The sequence below is a fragment of the Phaenicophaeus curvirostris genome, chromosome 6, assembly GCF_032191515.1.
Source record: "Phaenicophaeus curvirostris isolate KB17595 chromosome 6, BPBGC_Pcur_1.0, whole genome shotgun sequence".
NCBI lineage: Eukaryota > Metazoa > Chordata > Aves > Cuculiformes > Cuculidae > Phaenicophaeus > Phaenicophaeus curvirostris.
In genome coordinates, this window is record NC_091397.1 from 58,513,791 (window position 1) to 58,536,732 (window position 22,942).

Genomic DNA, 22,942 nt, shown 5'->3' on the forward strand with positions numbered 1-22,942 from the left:
ATAAATAAGGCAAGGACATTCACGTGCTGCCAATCCATCAAACTCAGTGATTCAATTATGACAAACTTTGCATACCTGTAGCCACCCAAAACAACAAAAAATCCACTATCCAAAATGGAAGCACTAGAACAATGCCATTTACATTACCTTGTTCAGCAAGGTTTGCTGACCTGCCATCATAGGATCATACTGCATTGGATCCACGCAGCTGGGCTGAGCTTCTTGTGTGCACTGGTACATCGAAACAGCGCCTGCATAGCGTGTTTGAGGAGTTAGCATGACTGACTCAGAGTTTATCCCACACTCATGATTTTCAGGGACTTGCTGCAAACAGCTGAGAAAATCCTCCAAGTTGGAAGATGCAGAATAGGTCGATCTCTCAAAACCTGCCACAGGGAAATCCATTTGGGCAAAATTAGAATGCTGCGGCATCACTGCTGGGGGTTGCTTGCAAGGAATAAATTCTTGCCTACATGCGTAAGGGGAACTGTTTACTTCTGATTTGTAAGAGAACTCGGATGTAGTGGCGTGCATGCCAGGGAATACAAACTGCTGGGGCTGCTGCTGGGAGCAGCTAACAGGCATGCTGGTGCCAGAGCTCCAATTTGTGACCATCCCATTGACTTGCATGTGCTTCATCTTTTGACAGAGCTGCTGCTGCTGCTCCACAAGCTGTTTCTGGTGCTGATGAAGTTGATGTGGATCCAATTCTTGCTGCACCAGGCAACCTTCATTCTGGACCAGGGGCTGCTGTTGGTTACAGCCTGAATATAAAAAGTCAGACTTATTTAAGGAATCCTGAACATAAGTCAGGATTTCATCAGTTATGTCGATGTCCCCAATATCATCCATACCAGATATATCAGTTTTAAAAAACTCCTCATCCTGTTGAATACACTTCAGATCTTCGAAGTCAATACCCAGATTTTTCATGATGCTGTACAAATCACTGGGTTTGTTATCTTGAAATAGTGCTGCACTGTCTTCTGGAAGCGGTATATTACTGTCTTGGGAACACTCCATAAGCTCCCGTTTGAGCATGTTGTGATTTCCAGTAGGTAGGAGATTATCTGTCCAGCTGCTGCTAACACCACCCAGCTCATCCCTGCTGTCTGCAAAGAAGTTCCGCTCGAAGGAAAGTTTATGTGGCGCTGGAGGGCAGAGATACACAGACTCATCTTGCCTTAACATAACACCGAGGAGGGAGTTTGGATCCACAGAATCATTGTGTGGTGTTGCCTTGGCTCCTTTTCCCGTCGTGCTTTTATTCTTCACCTGAGAGGGATCCGTAAGGTTCGACACGGGGAAAGAAACCTCATACAATACAGCCTCACCAGTGGCAAACATGAAGGGCAACTTCATGTTACGCTTCCGTAAATGCTCTGCCCCTTCTTCATCTCTGAAAAATAAATCAGATCCATAGCATAATACTGCAGTACTAAACAGTTAGTGTAATCTTTTTGTCCCCTGGAATTAATACTAAAAAAAAAAAGAACTATTCTATTTGTAGGCATTTTTCAAATTCCTAGCTATTCCAGCTCAACTTGGCTGAGTTAAACCAAGAGGCAGATTATAAAATAAGGAGCTTAGGTCTGTAATGCCACCTTTACATATTACATTTGCAATTAAATCTAGATAGTATACACCATTTTCTGTGCATTATGAGCTGAAATGAAAATAAGTGAGCTTTGTTCCATGCATTATGTTTTTTCTTGGCAAAGCAAGTAAATGAATACTTCAACAATGCAGTACCTCTTTTTCTCCAAATTATGGACTCCTTAGGAAAAATTATTTAACCGGTATAATATTGCTGAATTGCATATTACGTAGAATTTACTTCAGCAACATAAAGGACTTTATTTCCTCGTGTTGTTTATTATTTCTTCAACACAACTGTTGTTGGATTTCTTAATTTTTGCTAACAGAGATGCTGAATTAAAAGTACATTGGATGGAATAACTTGGTGCTTGTAAATGGAATTTATTTAAAAAAAAACGTTCCTTTCTGAACATAAACAAACTCAAAAGTTTTCACTGTTTTATGCATTCTCATTTATGCAATGATGACTTACGTAAGAGGTCTTTGCGTGGCAATGATGTAATCTGGTCGTCCATTTTTGTAGACAAGTCGTGCATTTGCCTGGACCCAGGCCCATCGATTTTCTTTGGTTAGAAGCCTAAATACAGTCATTCCACTCTCACCTGTTTTCATCACTATATTTAAAGAGTAAGCACACAGTTTAATGTCCAATGAATAAAACCAGGAAAATCTGGCATGTCATGAAAGCAATCCCATTTGCAAAGCAATTTTACAAATTTCATGTCCCCAGTCACCCATTCTGTGTGGCACTAATGTACTCCTAGTGAAACAGGATGATCTTTCACTTTAAGATAACTACTTTAATTTACCAGTAAAATAAAAGCCAAAACCGCAAGCAATAGTAAAATATCCACCAGAGATTGGCAACATCCTACATGGAGCTTCATCCATTATTTCTGCAATAACAGAAATTAATAAATACTAGATATGTAAATGACAAAAGCCTAAGTCTTCTTTATATTCAAAAAGTGACTATTACTTAAGAATTTAGAAAACACATTAGTTCTGAATCCATTCTGAATGGTTAATGCAGAGGTACTTCAAAATCCATTACTTTTAACTCCCACTGTCACTTCACTAGCAATGTTTGATAAACATACCACATTTTTGGTTCAGATGGCTGCAAACACTGCCTTCCTCATCAGAAAAATTAAATTAAAAAAAAAAACAACTAGGAAAGTTTAAGAATCCAAATAAAAATAATCTTTGATACAAGACCTTTAATCTTAGCATCAGAAATTAAGCAAAACTAGTTATAAGACAAAGTTTCAAATCAAAATTTCAAACGACTATGCTGGAAATATTTTCTATCTTATTCCTTACTAAATAAATAAAACCACTGATAGGCAACAGTGGCTGAACTATACCCAAAAGAGAAAATGCTTAATATCAGTTTAGAACTAACCCACTGAGGGGGCTTATTTAACTGTATACAAGGGGACAAAAGAAAGAATGTTTTTTTTCAATAAAAGATAGTAGAAAAGAAGAAGCACCAAAATATCTGAAGAAGATTCCATAGCTTCCAAAGACAAATATGTTAAAGCTAAACCAAAAGTAAAGCAAGAAGCCCAGTAAAAAGTTATGTATCAGATAGCTGATACTTATTTCCTTAGGTTAAAACATTATGCTTCTCTCCTAAACATGTTACTTAAACCAAATCAAGCTGCCAAGAATCAAATCCAGAAATGTATAAGTCACTAGCACGTTAAATCAGAGGTTAATTCCTGTCAAGAAAATCTTGCAGTGATTTCAAAAGAGAATATTTTATTTAGCTTCCTACCAGGAAAGCTATCTTTGAAATAGTCTCCTTGCCCAAAGGAAGTTGTTGAAATAGCAGAAGTTGGGCTGAGCAGAGAGGGAAGTGAGAAGAGAAGGATGTGACAGAAACTGCAATATATAACCTAAAAGGGTCTAGATAGAAATACTAAATATTTCTTCATCCAACATATGGTTTTATAGGGACGGAAAGATTACATGAAATGAACAGTGTTCTTTTTGTTAACAACCACCTTTTTTAAAACAAACAAAAAAAATTCATGCTTTGACTTTTCAGCCTTTCTTAGGAAACGAAGCTTACTTCGGACGTGATTTTCAGCACAATAAAGCATATCAGCTGCATGAATAAACTGGTATCCTGTTCCTCGCATACAAAGCTCTGCTTCAGTGTATCCCAGAACAATCTTTCCTCTGGAACATAGAAACAAAAAATTGCAACACTGCTGATGAACCAGCTCACAGAAGGAATGCCAAGTAAGTTAATTATGACTAGAACATTTCAGACGTAAATGCTAACTACTTTTTGTTGCAATATGAACTGTACACAGAAGCATGACAGTTCTAATAAAAAATAGTTACCAAATCATAAAATTTTTCCTTGTCCCCCAAGGTATCTTCAGTGACTAGGAACAGATTCACAAAGTATTAAATCATTAAAAAACAGCATCTGTCTACAGTTCAGCTGGACTCTTACTTCCATACTTTTGAACATACTCACTTCTAACAGGTAGCTGCCTTTTGTTGCAATAAAAGACACTGTTTGACTCGCCTTATTTCACAGCATTTACCTATAGGTGCTCACGTGTAGAGACTTACGTGCAGTTATCTAAATCTCCTTGCCTAAATTAGTATTTTTCGAAGCTTAAAATTCAAAACAGGGCACCTCTCAGAACTACATCCCTTTTGCTATTCAGTGGTTTGGGACCACTGTGTTTGCATGTAAGCGTTCTAAGAGATGCCTCAGAGGAGAACTGGCAAGAGTGATGTTTGACCCTGCTAGCTAAAATGAGAGTACTTTACCAGAAGTCAGAAAGCTGAAGAACTTAACATCTGTGTGAATACTATGAGATATTTACTTACTAGCAGGACTGCTAGTAAACATAAGATTTAGAAATCCTTATATTTCTAAACACTCATCAGTATCGACTGAAATAGTAACCAGCTCTATATTTCAAACACACACTCGAAACATCAGCGAAGTATTACAGCATTAGTCAGAATAATTTACACCTACTTTGCATCACAACCAGTAGGCGTGAAATCCAGTTTGTGTTTAGTTCTGAAGATTAAGTTTTTGGTTCGTATCTCAAGGATAGATGGTGGCTGCAGGGGAGTAGCTACTGCAAACAGAGCGAGCTGAGGAGACAGAGTAGCACCATCCTTCCCTTTCTTGTTTTGTCCATGGAGAAACTTTAATCTTCCTTGAAAATTCATAGCCTTAGGACAAAGAAATAAGGAATTGTTATATGTCAGATGTATTTAAGAGTAAGATATTTCTGTTATGCTGTAAAATGTGTATTTATTTATTTTAAAACTCATCAGATTCAAGCTTAGTAGCGTGGCATACACAGAAGTTAGCTCACAGAATACTGTTGCTGTACCCCTGAGCATGTCACTAGAGATCTACCAATAAACCTGAAAAAAACACTGATGGGAAGGCTGTACAGACACGTAACAGCAAATGCCAACTAGACCTTCTAATATTCTAATGAACACTGCACTATTCTTTCATACAATTGACATGATTTCTCTTGCATTTTTATTAGTCGTTAGCATTAGGTACGCAAGCACACACAACTGCAAAATCCTACACAAACCACTGTATTTGTATGAAGTCACCTGGAGGGTGACAAACCCATTCTTCTTTTAAATTAAATCTGCAGCACTGACAAACCAAAAAATGTATTAAAAAGAGCAAGCACAGACTTTCCCAAGGTAAGACTACAGTTCTGCTACTTATTATGACTTATTATATTTCAAGATATCCAATAGAAAGCAATCTTCTTAATGCTTCTTTTTATCTGCAGATCATGCAGCACTTGACAGAAGCAGATGCTTATTCATTTTTCACCAAGGAAACTGAGCCGTAAGTAATGAGAGAACTTGCACCTAGCTGTACCAACATATTGAAGGGAACACATTTAATGACACTAGCTGAAACATACTGGGTTAAGCAGCTCAGGCTCTTAATGGAAAAAAAACCCATTTGCTGTATATGTTGAAAAGATAATGCAACCTGCAAACGTGTGGAAGTTTTTATGTAACTCCATACTCACCAGGAACCCAGATGAATTATCCAGGAGGCATCGTAACCTGCAGATGAAATTCCTTTCCATAAAGGAAGAATTCTCTGGAGGAAGCTGGTCTGGGTTATAATAGGTTGCTGGCTGTGAAAAGCCATTATCTCCTACAGGAAAGGATTATTTATAAGGATTATTTTTAGAAGAACACCTAGCGAAGGCTATCTGTAACAAATCATCTTCTGTCTCATAAACAAAGCATTAGGCCATGAACTGAGAGAGAACAATGTAGACTGGAAACATCCTCAGAACCTGTACTGATTATGACACCAGGTTAAGTCGCAGTTCTTTGTATGGGATTACAATTTGCAGGTTATGGTATTTGAAAACTGCATGTAATTTATTGTTTTTTAATTGGTGGGGGTTTGTACTTTGTTTGGGGTTTGTGTTTGGCATTTAATTTATTCGTTATGTTTGTCAACAATCTAGTTTCTGAACAAGTTGCAGAGAGTGGAGTTCTCAGCAGAGAGCAGACCCACATTTCTGAACGGCAGGATCTGCAAAAGGCATAGGAACTACAGGAACCGAGTATTCAACAGCTCAGTAGATTGTATCAAACTGAAATCATTACTTCCCAGACATCCAGGTGAAAGCCACAACAATAAATAAAAAGAAGCATCTTTGGGCAACCACCACAATGAATTGATGTGCATACTTTCTCTAACAGATGAATAAGACCCCAATTAAAGAGTGAAAATCCTTCTGGGCTTTGCTGCTCAAGAAAACAGAGGAACCTGGAGTATTTGCATTTCTGTGTGGCCTGTTTGTTTAAAAAAAAATAAGACTCAAAAACATGGTTGGCATCTAGGATTACATCACCATATTCTTTTGCCACTTTATGACAAGCATTTGCTGCTAAGTGGCACTTAGAAAACAGACTTAAATATTTTAATTATAAAATAAATCCAGAAGGTAAATCAATAAACTTCTGACAGAATACATGTTGTACATGACACTACATATACAGAGATACCAGAGCATGACTACTCACAGCAAATTTAGCAAAGTTTGTATTACATATAAATGTAATAAAATACTGAAATAGGCTAGACGCTCTCTGAAGAAGCAATGATTATGAAGAAAGGACATCAAAGAACGCCTGAAAATCCCCAGCTCATCTGTCAAAAATACCTTCTCTGACATCCTTGAGAATCTCTGCGTGCCCATTACTCTGGTTTTCAAGATGGTTAACCCACTGCACATATCAACACTCACGTTTCACAAGTATCAGCACCAAGGAAGCCACTATTTTTTTTTTTCCCAAGCAATCCCAATATTCGTGTTCCTTTTCTGCAGCCACTACTTTATTCCTGCAAGACTGACAACTGCTGAGAAAGGTGCCAGCTAGCGAGGCCAAAATAAAATTGGGACTGTGGACAACTTCTTGGAGAGGGTATAGAGAATCAACAGCAGGTTCCTTGTAAGGCTCCAATTGAGTCCTAAAACTCAGACAAATCTGAGGCTGAGGAGTGCCTGCTAAGGGTGGCTCTAGTATCCAAGAAGCAGTGCAAGGCTTTCTGCTGGCATCTTTGGCACTGGCAGGCATGTCTTTCAGCACTTCTACCACTGGAGCAACTCAGTTTTACTCTTTTGGTAAATACAAATCTGGAATTTGAATGCAAGTATCTTATCTACATTCTCTTAAGTGTCTGTCAACATCCCTAGTAAAACAGGCTGTTCCCAAGCCATTGTTGGAAGTAGTAATACAATCTGCAGCTTGTAAGAGGAAAGAGAACAGAACTCAAAACAGGAGGGAATGGGCTTCAAGCCCAAGCCTCCGAAGTTTGTGATAGGAATACTGCTGTAATTTCCCAGGCAGACAGGGGTCAGAGAGGTTTTAGTGCCAGGACCCTGGAGAAGAGATGTAGTATTAGAAGGCAGAGAGTCATGCAGAGTACCTGCAAACCCTGGAGAAAAATTACCAATTAACACTACAGGGGGTAGAACCCATATTCCTTGTGAAGTTTACATTGGAGTTCATTGACACCATGAGGCAAACTGCAGAACATGCTGTGAATTAAGTCCTTTTCTTTCCCTTTAACCTCAAGACCATACATGGTTGTCTAGCAAGTGATCTTGAAAAGATAAGCCCAAACTCGAGGCCGTAAAACAGGTATATGGAACTGAAAAAACCAGAATTTTGAAATCTTCTCTGGGAACACAAGACTAGGAGTAGTGTCTTGGAATCACAGTAAACAGGTGAGGAGAGAGGTCGTCTAGGGCCATACCAGAGTATTCAGTGAGAAGCAACCAGTTCAGACTAAGTAAAACAGAATTAGCTCCTGGACTCAGGCTGGAATCTGTGCTTAAGCCTGAGCACAATTATAATGACTATAAATACCTACACAATGCCAGCTGAATATATTAAAAAAGAAATGAATTGAATTAGCAAAAATGGGGAGGATTCTTACAGTCATAGCATTATCCTTTGTTATAAATCCAAATTCAGTTTAAAAAGCCTCAGTGTCCAAATACATACATAAATTTTAAGAAAACCCAAACAAGTTAGCTGCACTGTCACCTTGTGCACTTGGTCCAGACTCTGCAGACTGGGCAGGATTTAATGCCCAATGTAGCTGTCGTTGAAACTCAGGTCTGTCTTCTGTGTGAATCAATTCAAATACACTCTGGTGTATGATATCAGACTGCAAACAGACAGGAAAAAGGTGAGAAAAAAAAGAGAATAAGAAACTTATACTTGCTCAGTGATAAAAACATAACATTTTCATGCATGCGGCAAAGCTTTGCAGAACAATTTTTAGCAGCACAGAAAATAATTCAGTCATACTCGCGACTGCAAATGTGAGAAATAACAATAAACAATATCACCTTATAAAAAAATAACACTGTGTGAAGCATTTCTTTACCTGCTTTTATCAAAGTATGCCTGGAATTGTTATTTAGGTTTTATTTAAATAATTTAATTTCACATACTGGTGAACATACACATACAGCTTGGAGCTGACCCATTCTAGGTGCTACAGCAATAAAAAAAAAAAAGCCAAAGAACCTGAATCAAATAACTCGCCAAACTAATCCAAGTAGGTTAAAAGCATTGGTTTTGTTTTCTTGAAAGGTTTGTCACTCCTTACAGATGCATTAAAATCTGTAATTACTAAACACCACTAATTGTGTGGTGAGGAATGTGATCTAAATGGCAAAGCTACAACAGCCAGGATCAGCGAGTGAAATAAATTAAGGGAAAAAAATCAACCTAAAATATTCAAGAAAAGCCTCAGTCAACAGAGAGGAGTTAAATTGCCTGTTCTCTGCATTGACTGAAAACTCAACCCTTACATAAACAGAAAATGTTTAAAATAAAACACAGATCTAAAGAAATTAAGCTGGCAATAGACAAAGGCAAACTTTGCTGTGATGAATTTCTTAAAAGAATTAGCATTTTCCAGAATAAATTGCCAGAAAGGCTAATTTTTGTAACTTTAAGACTTCAATTCTGTATCATGCACTTGATTTACTGACATTACAATAGAAATTTTAAGGCCAAATTGTTTTTCAAGCTTTTTTCTTCATTCCCCAACACTGAACAAAATCCATAACCCTAGGAACAATAATATTATGTTTGGAATACTTTCTTTTACACAAACATCCCACAATCTCTTATCCGCTAGCTAAAATTGCAGACCAAGCAGAGTTTCTCCTTATTTTCAGGCAGCAACTGGATTGATCATTATCCAGTACCCAACTGATAACTATAAATAAGTTTCTATCACCTTAACGTACACTAAATCCTAGGAGTTCTCTAAGGAAGGCAATAGATGCCCACTGACTCTGGGTCTTTATTATTTTGGTATCTGGCTTTAGACCCCAAGTAAGTTATCTATACATGATTGCACCATAAATTTTAAATAAAAAATGCTTGTTTTGAAATAAATAAGTAAATAAACTAAGTAAATACACGTGAGAGAACACTAAATTCTAAAAATATTAAAATCACTCAGCCGATACTTAAAACCTCAAGGCATACTGATTTAATTTTGTACGAAAGGTTTATATTAAAATAATTACCTTCTCATTGAATTATGTCTCACTCAGCATCATAAACTGGGTAACACCACAGCATAAATTTCAAACAGTTGTTCCAGTAAAGACTAATTATGTGTGAAAATATCCTATCTCGCCTAACTCAGCTTTGGAAATTATATTCCTGTTGTGCTTGGCCTGAGGTCCCATTTGAGCTATGTAAGCTGATAAAAAAGTAATACGGTTTCAAAGTAATCCAACACAAAGTACCTAACTGAGATTTTTATTACACAAACTATCCAAATATTAACACTGATACCCTCTGAAATTAGACAAAACCTCTGCAGGAAAAAAAAAAAAAAGAGAAAGAAATAAACTTACTTGTTGGAATCCCAAGTAGTCTTGGATAGTAGAAGAGACATAAAAAACGAGAGCATCGGCCGTAACAACTAATACAAAACCATTTAATGCCTGGGGAGAAAACACACCGACCTGTCAGCTTTAGAGAAAATTTAGATTATTATTGTGTCTGTAAGCCTACCTATACTCTAGTACCCCAATAAAATGCAAGATCTTATGATTATCAAACAGCATGAACAGAAGGACTCTGTTGCACCTCTCTAAACTATACATGGCACAATGAAGAAAACCACATTTAACAACAAGAATAAAAAACGTTCTTTAGGGAGATTCAGGGCAGAAAGCAAAGCCCATTGATGACTTATTTAGTCTTGATTGTAGAAGATGAGGGACAGCAATGTGAACAATAGGTTTATCTAATATCATATCAATCTATATCAACTGTAGGTTTATATAGTAGTTCAGAACGTTTGCTTTAGTTCAAGCCTCCATGCCTGCAGCATGAACAGGAGCCACGTCACAAATCCATTCCCAGAATACGTTCCATTCATAGTGCAGACAGGCCTAAGAGGACAGGAAATCAAGTGATCAAGATCCCCTATATAGTCCAAAAAACCCATTTTATAGCTTACTTAAAATAGGAGACCTCTGCACACGCGGACTGCTGCAAGTAAACAATGTTTTTGAAGCGATTTCCCTCTTCATGAAGCAGCAGACTAAGTGGCTCCTCACTCAAAGTCATGCAAAGGACATTTATCTGAACTCGCAATCAATATGTTTCATGGCAATTGTGATAGCAAGCAGTACATTTGTGACTTGGCAGCTCATCTGAAAGGTGCTGATGTACTTCTGTGGATTTCAGTTGAGAGTTAACAAAAGGCTGTCTCGAGGGACTGGATTAAGTATATTGTGCCACTTCATTTCCTCATCTGCATTCAGACCCAAAGCCGGCCAGCATACACAAAGCACATTTTTAAAATCTCTTCATTATGTGAACTTATTTTAACAGATAGAAAATGCGAAGTAAGAGAAGGATATCCTATAGCTTCCTTTAGCAACAACATAATGTGTTGTTATTATTATGAAACAGCATCATTCTTCTGCAAACATTAACCCCACAGCCTCACACTGGTAACCACCACAGTTGCTTTTCCATGTTTTCCAAATACACAGTTTTACTAGTTCTTGTTCTTTACTAATACAGTCTAATTAAGTTAAGGTTAAAGATCTGACTAAATGACTGGTCTTAAAATGCTGTGAATCACCTACTCAATGTGGAGACATTTCCTAATCTCTTCTCATAAACAGCTATAAGGTCTGTAAAACCTCCTTATAGTTTTTATACCTGAAAACAGTATGAGCTTAAAAAACAAAAACAAAACCACAACAAACAACAGTAATAATCTGCAAGTTTTAAGAAGAAGATACAGCTTAATTTTCAGGAAGGAACATCTACGTATTTGATCTCTGTTTCCAAAACATATTGATTTGGTAAGACAGTTTCAACATTGAAATTTAAAGAGACCATTTTCTGTTTGTTCTGAAACAATAAAAAACATCTGATGAACAAATAAACCCAAATAAAACCAATATGGCATATATTCACACTACTTTTGTAAGAAAATAGAGCGAGAATAAAAAGGAAACGTTCATCATCAGTTATGGTTTATGGAAACCTGTGTGACAAAACAGACTCCTAAGCTCAGGCAGAAGTAAGGCTGTTACCACTATTTACACCTTACTGATGCTCAGCATCTTCTGGAAAATTTCCATTCTCATCACTTATTTGTTACATTCACTAAGAAAACTATCTGCACGTTCACTCCGATTTTTAAACATAAAATATTTAAAAAGCAAGAAATTCAACTGAGAAAATCCAGTTCATTTATTTACTTCCCAAGTAGGCAGAATTTACTGTAACAAATATATCATCCATTTCATTTTCATATGGGAAAGTAGTTTGCTATAACAGCCTCATCATATAATTTCCATTTAGAAGTAAAACAATAACTGCATTTCACTCCAATGGAAGTCATACACTGTACCTTTCTAGATCATTTGTATTTAGTATTTATTGTATTTAGTCATTTCTTAAGTTTAATCTGGACGTAGCATTACAGTGTTATATTTCATGTACTTTGACACTTCAGGACATTAAAACAGATTGTAAAACCAACTATATACTTACAAAAATCCCTGTTTTTCATTAATAGTTTCCAGGAGTTCACATTGCTAAAAGTTATTAAAAGCCCTGTAAAATTTGTCCTGAGTCTATACTGTGAACTCTGCACTCTTTCAAACCCCTGAGAAAGAACGATATCCAGCACGCCAGAGATCTTTTAAGGAACAATTAGTTATGAAAATTGTTTCTTCATGTGAACATCTTTATTAACAATAGATGCAAAAAGATGCAAAAAAACCAAATCTAAAATTCCTCAGAAAGAGCTGAGTATGATGTAGTCTAACACCCACTCTTCAAAGTCATTACTACCACCAGAGAAAAGTGCCAGAGGTGTATATTAACCCAAAGAAAATGAGGAAAGAGCCTAACAATAAGAAAAATTCCTTTTTAAATCTCACCAGTGAATAACTGATAGGTTAGATGCAATAAAATCCTTCCTTGAAAATGTAAATCTTTCTGGAATGCACCCAATGCAAAACATACCTGCAGTAACAGTTCTCCTTCCAGGATCTGCATCCCTTCTCCATGTTTTCCTGTTCTACTGTTTTCCTGAATGCCATTTCTTTCTGGTCTTGTAGAGTTAGAAGATTTTAATGCAACTAAAAAAAAAAAAGAAAGAGAAAAGTTGTTTGACCTTTGAAAGGCTCACTAGAAATCTATGCGATAATGTGGTATTTTGTGTAAGAAAAGTTATATTTAAAAAATGCTTATAAAGTCAATCTAATGAAAGATTTCTGTTTCAATGTCAGGCTTTTTCTTTAACTTTAGAGATAACCTGAAAATGTATCACCCATCTCCTTCATAAACTCTAATACTTACACAAGAGAATCAATATTATTGAAATAATTCCCAATCTCATTATTTTATTCTTTTTATTTCTACTTCTCCTTCTCTTTACTATAAGGCTCACTTTTAGTTTGTCATAAAACCACCTCCTATAAACTGATAACAATGACGACACCACTTACCCATCTAATTTCAGACATTAAACTATGGTACCTCAGATAAGCCTGACCTAGACATAAAACTCCCTTTAGAGAGAGGAAGGAAAAACACAGGAACCCTAAATGCATATTACATATTAAAGAAAACAAAAGAAAGCTATTTAAACAAAAAGGGTTTGGTGTTTTTTTTTTTTTCTGCCACAGTTAAATTTTAACCATTTAAACAATTAAGCAAACTTTCCAATTTCAGATAAAATACCATAACCATGAATCACCACTATTCAGGTCACGAATACATCCTCCCACCTCTGCGCTGTGTCTTCTACTAAACATGATGCTGCCAAGTAAAACTAAATACTCCACGATTGTCCATAAAAATTCAGAATTTATCTACTTACCACATAGCCCTAAAAATTTTAATAGCCTCCAAATCTGAAATTAAGTCAGTGTGGGTCTGTAGTGTCTAAAAAGCTTAAAATTACTCGAGTAATTTAACCTTGAACCATTACCATAAAGCTAAACACCATCTCCAGCCCTGCTACCCAAAACCTTCTAAACTGCAAAGCAAAGGCAATTTATAAAAGCAACAGCACTTCTGTAAAGTTTATCTCGTAACACTGAGATATTCACCCTAAATCCCAAAGGATTTTTCAGCCTGCTGAAAACCTTCATTTTTCAGCAGCTCACAACTTTAGTCAAGAATCCTACAGAACGCTTGTTTACTCACTTTTCAACTACATTAAATGATATTTTACACTAAGTATATTAACTGAAAGATAAATTATGCCTTTCATTTTTTTTTTTAAGCTATCACTGCTGCTAACAGCTTTCAAGCCAGACAGTTTTCATTAAAATATCCCTCAAAGGCACTGCAGAGTAAAAACGCGTTCTAAAAAGACATTAACTGATTAATCAGTCAGGAATTTATCTGAGGGTTTGCTTTGAAATTAAAACCTTAATGCTTTTCTTCCTACCAGATAGTTAAAAAGTCCTGCAATGGGCCACACAGAGTTACGATCACAAAGTGAGTGAAAGAGGTAGCAATATTCTTTTTCCCAAGTATTACTTTAAAGGGATATATATAACACTCACTAAACCTCCCTGAAGTTCACTGGCAGTAGAATAAAATTTCATTTTTTAATTTATACTGTATGATTACTGAGAGATGCCACATTCAGCTTTGGAAGTTGCAAGTAAAGATATCTAACCACGCTTCGCATTCTGAAAAACATCATTTTCAATTACATACATGTGGATTTTTTCCTTTATAAAATACTAAATGAGAAGGAGGAATTACAGGTGCTTGACCAACGACCTCTGTTCCACCTCTATCAAGTAACAGAGCTCTAGAGCTCAAACACAGCTGAAATACTGGTATGGCTGTACTCCTCCTAGCTTTCAAAGCTTATATATAGGTAGTGGTGAATTCACTCTTTTTGCTGTATTTGCAGAAGTAAGAGTGCAGATGAAACCGAGCTGTTGTAAACTGAGACAGATGGAAAACTGTTGACAATCTGGGGTAAAAGGAATAAAAGATACAGTGGAAATTACAGCGGGATACGTCATTTGGTGTGTCCAACTCCCGAAAAAACCACCTGCCACTCAGTCAGTCACTAGAATTTCTCCCTCAACACTCATAGACAGGATGAAAAGACTGCAGTACAGGGGACTTCATGTTCTGAGACTCTGGATATGCAACACTGAGTGATGGCTCTAACATACCTATACGCTTTTACAGGCTAAGTTGGAAAAAGGTTAACTGTTCCATCTAAGGAATGGAAAATTTTTATCATCCCTCTTCTCAAGTAATACAGGTATCAGACTGAAGTGCAGATGTTGCTTAGGTAGGTGTGGTTTCTTGATTGCATAAAAAGTAAATTGCATTTACTATATAAAACTCAAATTGTGTTTATCTGGTACTAGAAAAGGGCAATGTCACAAATATCAAAAGCCAAACTGGCTAGAAGCACAAAAATAGCAACAACAGAATCTGTTTGTTGTTAGGAGGAAGTGAGAAAAATATAAGTAATAATGTAGAAGTAAACAGGAAAGATGACCAAATATTTCTATTTAATACTTCTGAGAATAACAAGTGAGATATTGACATTTCACTTTGAGTCCTTCTATTCCAACAGAGCTAAAGAGAAGTTACTGAATATAGATATTTTAGATTAACAAGACTTCAGAAACTTCAGTCAAGATTTTAGAAACAGCTTGTTGAGTTTCCTGCTGGGTAGACAACACAATGCAATATTCCTATAGGATAAATAGAAAAAAATTCTCTATAATGCTCAAAAATGCAAAACAGACAATCAATTTATTTCTCAGAATTTCCCATGAATAACGTTAGAGATTTTCTGCTATAAAACAAGAGGGTTAGATTTTAAGCACGTGCTTTCCAAGTAGGTTAATGATTGTCACTTAATCCTGTGTCCAGAAACAAGCATCATTTTGATTGCCTGGACTTTCCCCATTTGAAGTAAAAGCTAAATCCCAAACCCCAAAAAACTAGATAGTGACCTTTAATAGTTTTTCTAGACACAGAACATTATAGTTTCTCGTACATTTGTTTTAGAATTCTGAAATGCTCTAGCACACAAACCAGCAAAATTAAAAGACAGTTTTACATTGTATCTGCAGACAAATTAAATAACAATGGTAACAGCGATGTTTACCAGCTCCTTATCTCTGGTTCTAACCATTGCATTCAGGTGATAAAGAGGTAGTGGACTTTATTAGATTATCAATAAATAAACCTGACATAAAACCCCTTTCTTCAGGTCTGGAACAGAATACAAGAAACCTAGTTCTAACTACTGCCAAAAGCCATCTTTTGTTTTAAACCCATATAATTACTCACTGAAACATTACTTTCAATACCCAAGGAGAGCAGGTACTAAGCACTCTTCCTTCTTTCCAGGGAATAACATTCAGTGTGAGAATGTGCTTCAGGATATATCCCAAACTGCATGAGTTACAAGCAGCATGCTGAATTAACTGACAGTACATGACAGATAAATTTCAGGAACTATTTGCTGAGATGCTCAGAAATTATTCTCTTGGTTGTGATGCAAAAAATCAGCACGCTTTGCAGCTGCTGGAGTTGTAGGAATAACAACACATCTAGCCTTTCAAAAGGCATTTCACTCAACATTAGACCTGTCACCTTCACCTTTATGGGAGAAGATTCTCAGATTATTCCTCTCTTCAAGCCAGGTCCCTGAACTAAGACACACTTAACATCAACTGTGATTACTCAGCGGATACAGCGTCATATAAAAGCCTGACTTAGTACACCAATACAAAAAGAAATGACACACCTACAATATTTTAACAAATATTGAAAAATGAAATCTAATAAATATCCCTTTAACCTGCATGTGCTACTGCCTTATGGAATATTGAGTTGTCTGGCCACAGAACAAAAGATGAGCATCCCTAGTAGTGGCAATAGTCAACTCAGCCAACCAAGTTCTGTTATACTGTTTCCCTAAAATACAAAAACTACTTAATTTGGAAAAAAAAAAAAAAAGACATTTTTGCAAAGGAACAGAAAGAACAAAATAAACAAGAAAAAATATCTCTTTCTCCATTAAGGGAATAAAGTTTTTCTAACAGAAATGAAGAATATATACCACATTTGCTGGTGCTCAGCTGTGGAAACTGAGATTATTCTCAACTGAAACCTGAGTGTTCCCACACCAAACATCTCTTACTATTATTAAAGGAGTGAAGATATGTCTGATTGAACAGATTTTCCACCTCAAAATTCACCTAAACCAGCTATAGGTTATAAAAGTGCTTAATCAATTCAGCTGGCTAAAAAGCTTCACGGAAAACATACCAAGATACTCCGAAGTTCGCACCTTTTCTCTTTCCTACTTCTCTTCCCCAAAGGAAAAACATAATATAAAGGTTTTGAGAAGCCAGGGTAGCTCACCACAGGGAAGTGTAGAGAGGAATATAGAGATCTCAAATTTTATTTGGGCCTTTTAAAATCATATTGAGATGCAACAAATTACTTCAATCAGACTGGAGATAACTTTTACTTTTAGATGAATGATGTGTTCAAGCCTAAAACTGTATTGAAGTAACACTTGCCTGTATCACAAGCATATCATTAGCACATCAGTCATGCAGTCCTGGAATTTAATCTTAAAGCGCTTCCCAGAACTGTTTTATATCAAACTTTGGCACAGTTCCCACTGTTTGGCCAAACAGATCAAAGTTTGCAGTCAGAGCAAATTTAGACTGTTTCATAGCCTTTTCAGTAGAATTATAAATTCAACTAGTCTGTTCCAGATTACTTTAAAATACAACAGTTCTCATGGGGAGGGGGCTGGTCTTACTCGCTTCAGTGACGAACACTAACCTCTAACACGATGTTCACCAGCCAAAACAAGACAAGGAAGACACTACTGAGAAAACAGAATTTAATATTAAACTCCTGCCTAAATCATTAACGTATGCTAAACTATTTATTCTGGCAAAACATCCATTTTAAGTGGGAGAAAAATACTATAAATATTCAATTATCTACATACAACCTTAGCTATCTCCATACTTAAGATTATACGAAACATTATGCATCTGCTATCTCTGAGACTGTAAAGGGAAAAATGTTTATGAAAGTTATTAAGTAACACAAAGAAAAAATGCAATTAATGATTCTTAAGATAAAACATGCATTGATTGCATATTTTGTAAATAGCTGCACTTCTACTAGAGAGCATGAACTGCTCATGTCATTATTAAAACTGGCTAAGAATTGCTCTGTACTTAGAGATACAAAAGAAAATAAATACAGTTGAGAATCACCATAAATGTATCTCTAAAGTATTAATGTTATTATATGTTATTACAAAGAGGTAAGATAGACTTCTTTTTAGGCTGCATATACGAGTAAAATATGTTACATCTGGGGAACCAAAGTCCCTTGGTTCCACAGACCCGCACTGAACACGATGCAAGTTTTGCACACATGCACTCCTACATTTTCAGTTATCCAGAACCTTCTGGTTTAACCCAAATTCAAACCAAGTAAAATGCAAACTCATCAGCTATACAATCTGACACGGCAGAGAGAGCATAAGTCTACCCAGATGTCAGGATGTTCAAGTGTATAAGACATTTTCTTTAAGGAAGGAAAAAAGGTAGGATTTTTCTGAAAGTGCTTAACCTAGAGAGAAAACAGAAAAGAGGAAATTTTCATCTCTAAAGGCGGATGACTCTGAGGGTTAAAAGTGCCTTAGTACAAATGGTTTCAATAGAAACTATTACAAACCTTTAGGGGTTGCCACCAAATCTTCTGCTACAATAAAACCGTATTTGTTTGCTAGAGAACTTTTTATATTTTTGGTATAATCAAGATGAAGAACTTTCAAAATTGAGCTTGTATTAAAAATCATCCCTGAACATTTCATAGACTATAGATGAAAAAAGACTTAAAATCCAAAAATAACCCAGTAACTATTTTGTCAGCATTGGACTGAAATTACTCAAGGTAGAGCTTCAGATCTTCCCAAGGGTCTGCTGTACTTACACTTCAGACATGTCCTCATACATATTTTACACTGAACAACAGAAAAGCACAGAAGTGGTACACATTAACTGCTGAAGAAGTCTAAAATATTGTTTTCACTGCGACCAATATGTAAAAAATAGACGTGAGGAAGAAAAACAGCACACAGCATTTTTCTCAATGCCAAGTACTATGGTTTTAGAGTGTGTGGTATTTCAGATTCACCATACAAAACCCATCTAATTTTAAAGTGACCTTGAGTTTCCCTCACTATACAAAAAAGGCCAAAAGTAAGAAATATTATTTTCCATTTATCTGTGATCAAATACGATGCTGAAATAATTTAGCACAAAAGCTATTTTTGGCAGAGGAAGTCTGTTGTTTGCCCTTTCAAAACCGAGTGTCTGTGAGCTCAGACCACTGCTACTTGACTTCCAGGTCTATGGCAAGGATACATTTCCAATGTTCAGAGTTATAAATCATAAGACGGACAAAAACTTGGCAGGAGAATCGCTCTTTTTTCTACCTAAACTTCAAGCAAATTTCACTGGCCAAGTCTCAAAGGGAGCTGTGAATTTCTCAGAAATTACATTTCTGGACCACAAGATTATTTATGACACTGTCAATGGTTTTACTGTTCTAGTACAAAAAAAATGCTTCTAAAAAAAATCTAATATTGCTGATAAAAGAAGAAACTTTCAAAAGGTTTCAAAACCCTTCTGTACACCTTCTGTTGATAAACCACTTCATCCCAAATACCGTAACATAAAACTTTAATTTCCCTTTCTTCAGTCTGGTTTTGGTATGTTGTATTTTAACAGAGTACGTATTGGAATGTGTCTTTCACAGAAGATTTGTATTTGAATTTTTATTTTTTGTCATTTGATCCATTGTTCTACTAAGTGCATAGCTACATGGGTAAATACTAAACATGAGGAGGAAGAAAACCATAAAACCCTTTTTAGAATATGAAATATGGTAAAGCCTCTACTAAAAAGGTCTGGCTCTCCCTGGTTTTCTTTTTATACCAGCAGAAAGCCTTTCACACGAAATGAACCTCAGCCTCTCTCCTACGGAAAGCTGCATAGGTAATGGCAGGTAACCAGGACAGGAATTACATCTTAGCTAAGGAGTTTCTTCGTGATGTTCTAAAAGTACAGTAACTTCCTAAGTCAGAAATTGGACAAGATGCTGGATTTACACTGTTATTTACAAGAATCACCTCAGCCTTCATAGTTAAACTGTCATTCTTTTAGGATATTTAACTGCAACAGCCTCCAAATCCGACAACTGTCCTTCTCCAGCAGTATTTTAAGACAGTAGAACTATTATCTAAAAATGAGAAAGACTATAAAGAGTACAACATCTGTGGCTTAGGTATATTTTTCTGACAGTAACAGATACTGTTATACTTTTCAAGTAAATACAGGACTACAAGTTACACTATAGTGAGTACGTGGGGCAGAGTTTGTGGTGGGCAGGCGAAAAGAGAAAGGCAGAGAGGCTGAAGACAAGGAGGAAGCTACCAAAAACACGTCTAAAAGCTAAGTGAGAGGATGGATGGTTTTGTGGTTCTGACACCGTCTTCCCGTGCGATGTAATAGAAATCATGCAGGCACCTCACACTTCATTTCCTTAATGATGAAACTGGAATAAGCAACTCTAACCCAGGCAGCACTGCAAGGATAAATGCACTAAAGATTTAGAAGTTCAGATTCAGTAGTTGGGAGAGATTTTAGTGCCATTCATATGAAAATCATATTAGATAATACACAGTTTAAAGCTTATGATTGCACCATATTTTAATATCTTTTCTGACAGCTTTAGATTGTTCCAATGAACTCTAGAGTTTATCAGTTAAAGAACTGTGAACGGTTATAATCTGAATATAAAAATTAAAAATTTCATCTCTTTCTACATAGAGAGCAGAAAAAGGGAAAAAAATATTGGACTGGATTTCATCCCAGGCACTTTTAGCAAGCACTGTGCTTTAGAAGGTCACACAGGAGACGCCTGTATTTCTGATCAAGCGTCAGAAAGCAGAATTAGCAGCAGCAAGCATTATATAACATCTGTTGTTAGGGGTTAGACTGTGACGCAAAGAAAAGCTATATTTTATTCATTACAACCCTAAGGAGGCAAGAAGGAGAAAGGCAAGGAGGGCTGTGAAGAAGGGGAGCCGGAGCAAACAGACTCTAGAAGAAAAGGATTTGAGGAATCTGTCTCCTGTCATCTGCTCTCCCCCACGGGGCTGCATTTTTTGATAGGAATGGTTGGACTCGATGATCCGGTGGGTCTCTTCCAACCTGGTTATTCTATGATTTCACAGAAGGCCTGTTGCAGAATGTCCATGAGTAAACCTATGAATACCTCAATTTTCAGACATTCTGTGATAAAACCACAGACAAACCACAACTGTAAGCTTTGCAGAGCTTGTTTCCTTAATTCTACCATCAGAGGATTTTATACTAAATGCTGAAATATACCTTGGATACATTACACTGAGCATTAACAGGGACTTGCTACTGGAACAGTTTACTCAGAGAGGTCACCGATGCCTCATCTCTGGAGATGTTCAAGGTCAAGTTGCATAACGCTTTGAGCAACGTGATTTAATGGGAGGTGTCCCTGCCCATGGCAGTGGGGTTGGAACTGGATGATCTTTAACGTCCCTTCCAACTCAAACCATTCTATGATTTTCTAGTCTTTCAGAAAAGAAACTGCTCAGCTGACTGGGAAGTCCATGAAGACACAGTAAAACCAACACAACAGGCTAGCTTGATTAGCACGTTAGCAGACACATCTACCAGTTGTCATAAACAGAACACTTTTTTTACCTTAAAAATATTTTAACATACTTTATGTTTTAAGATTCAACATTTAATCCAGAGTTTTACCTATGATCTTAATAATCAGTCCAGTTAAGGCTCTATTACCAATAATTCTAAACACAGAAGTGATACATCCCTTTCATACCACAAGGTTTTCAGTAAACCAAAAAGTGCATAAAATCTTGTCAATATTTTCAATACTTCCATTCTACTATTAATAAATTGGCTCATAAATCAATGGAACTACTCAAACAGCGTTCATTAAGCATCACCACTTAATTGACCCATTGATACATCTAAGCAAGGAAAGTTCCTGCCTTTAGAAGAGTGCCCTGGAGGCCAACCACACAAAAAACAAAGGCAAGTGATAGTATCTCAGACTTGTTATATGCGATTTCAGTTTCTTGTTGCAGTTTCACTCTTCAGAAGAGCTACAAGACTTGTTTGGACTTGCCTGGGGAGGGGATGGGTTGAGAGGTTTTGAGGGTCTAGGGCGTTTCGCTTGTTTGTTTTCTGTTTGTATTATGTTTTCTTTCTTTGTTTTCAAACTATTTAGATATACAACTTCTTGTGACAACCTGACAGCACAAGGGACCTTTCTAGAGTTGTGACACTACCAGGCCAGTGAGCTGATAAGGTACCCATAATGAGTTATTGCAGTATCTTGTATCTCTGGGGCCGACAATTCTACACTACAATTTAAAAATCTGTTTCTATAGAACTTTGTTCCACAGTTTTACAGAAAATATGAGGCTTTGCTAGATGTACAGAAAGAACAATCCCTTTTGCTGACTTGACTCTTCACTTCACACACATTCCTTTCTTGCTTGGGAATACCATAAATTCTTATTTTTAAAGAAACTTTGACATTTGGAGCTGTATGTAAGTAATCACCATTTCCTCTTGAAATGCCTTTTGAAGTACATTCAACCTTCACTGCAGCTGAAATGCCACTGGAAGACTGAACTGGAAGGTGTAATGTCTTGAAGGAGACTAATATTTTCAGTCAGTATTTGTAGAAATTTAAGACCTGAGAGGGACTCCATCACCACAATAAATATCAAGCTCATTCTTAAGAATACTTAATTCTTCCTCTTTTCTTCCTGCAATTCTAGTAAGGCTTATTTTGCTACAAGAAACCTTCAAATCTCCATGCTATGCTAAACATGGCAAACTTGGAGTCATCTCCTCTAATTACACACTCTAGGTCTTCTCTGCATCTGTTACAATTATATTCGTAAGACCATAACTTGATTTTACAAACTGAATGATTTTACAAACTCTCAGGTAGTCTAGAGAATCTCAGAATTTGATAAACAGAGTAACCATGTGTTATGGGAACACACCACCCAGTACTATCTCCAAAACTGCTTCAGGAGGTCTCACCAATACCTTCAAAAAGGAAAGAACAAAAGATGACTAGCCCAACTTCATGAACAGTCTTCCCC

The 22,942-nt window shown here is 36.5% G+C and overlaps 1 protein-coding gene across 1 annotated transcript in view; it reads right to left on the reverse strand.

Annotated features, from left to right (window-relative positions):
• Positions 1 to 22,942, reverse strand: part of AHR (aryl hydrocarbon receptor) — a 55,459-nt gene that overhangs the window by 7,569 nt on the left and 24,948 nt on the right. Inside the window, exons 3-10 of the mRNA XM_069860341.1 lie at positions 12,682 to 12,797; positions 10,038 to 10,127; positions 8,197 to 8,320; positions 5,652 to 5,782; positions 4,610 to 4,812; positions 3,677 to 3,786; positions 2,072 to 2,213; positions 148 to 1,399 (exon numbers count right to left, since the gene is read on the reverse strand). Coding sequence (XP_069716442.1) covers positions 148 to 1,399; positions 2,072 to 2,213; positions 3,677 to 3,786; positions 4,610 to 4,812; positions 5,652 to 5,782; positions 8,197 to 8,320; positions 10,038 to 10,127; positions 12,682 to 12,797 — 2,168 coding nt within the window. The remainder of the gene's footprint in view (positions 1 to 147; positions 1,400 to 2,071; positions 2,214 to 3,676; positions 3,787 to 4,609; positions 4,813 to 5,651; positions 5,783 to 8,196; positions 8,321 to 10,037; positions 10,128 to 12,681; positions 12,798 to 22,942) is intronic.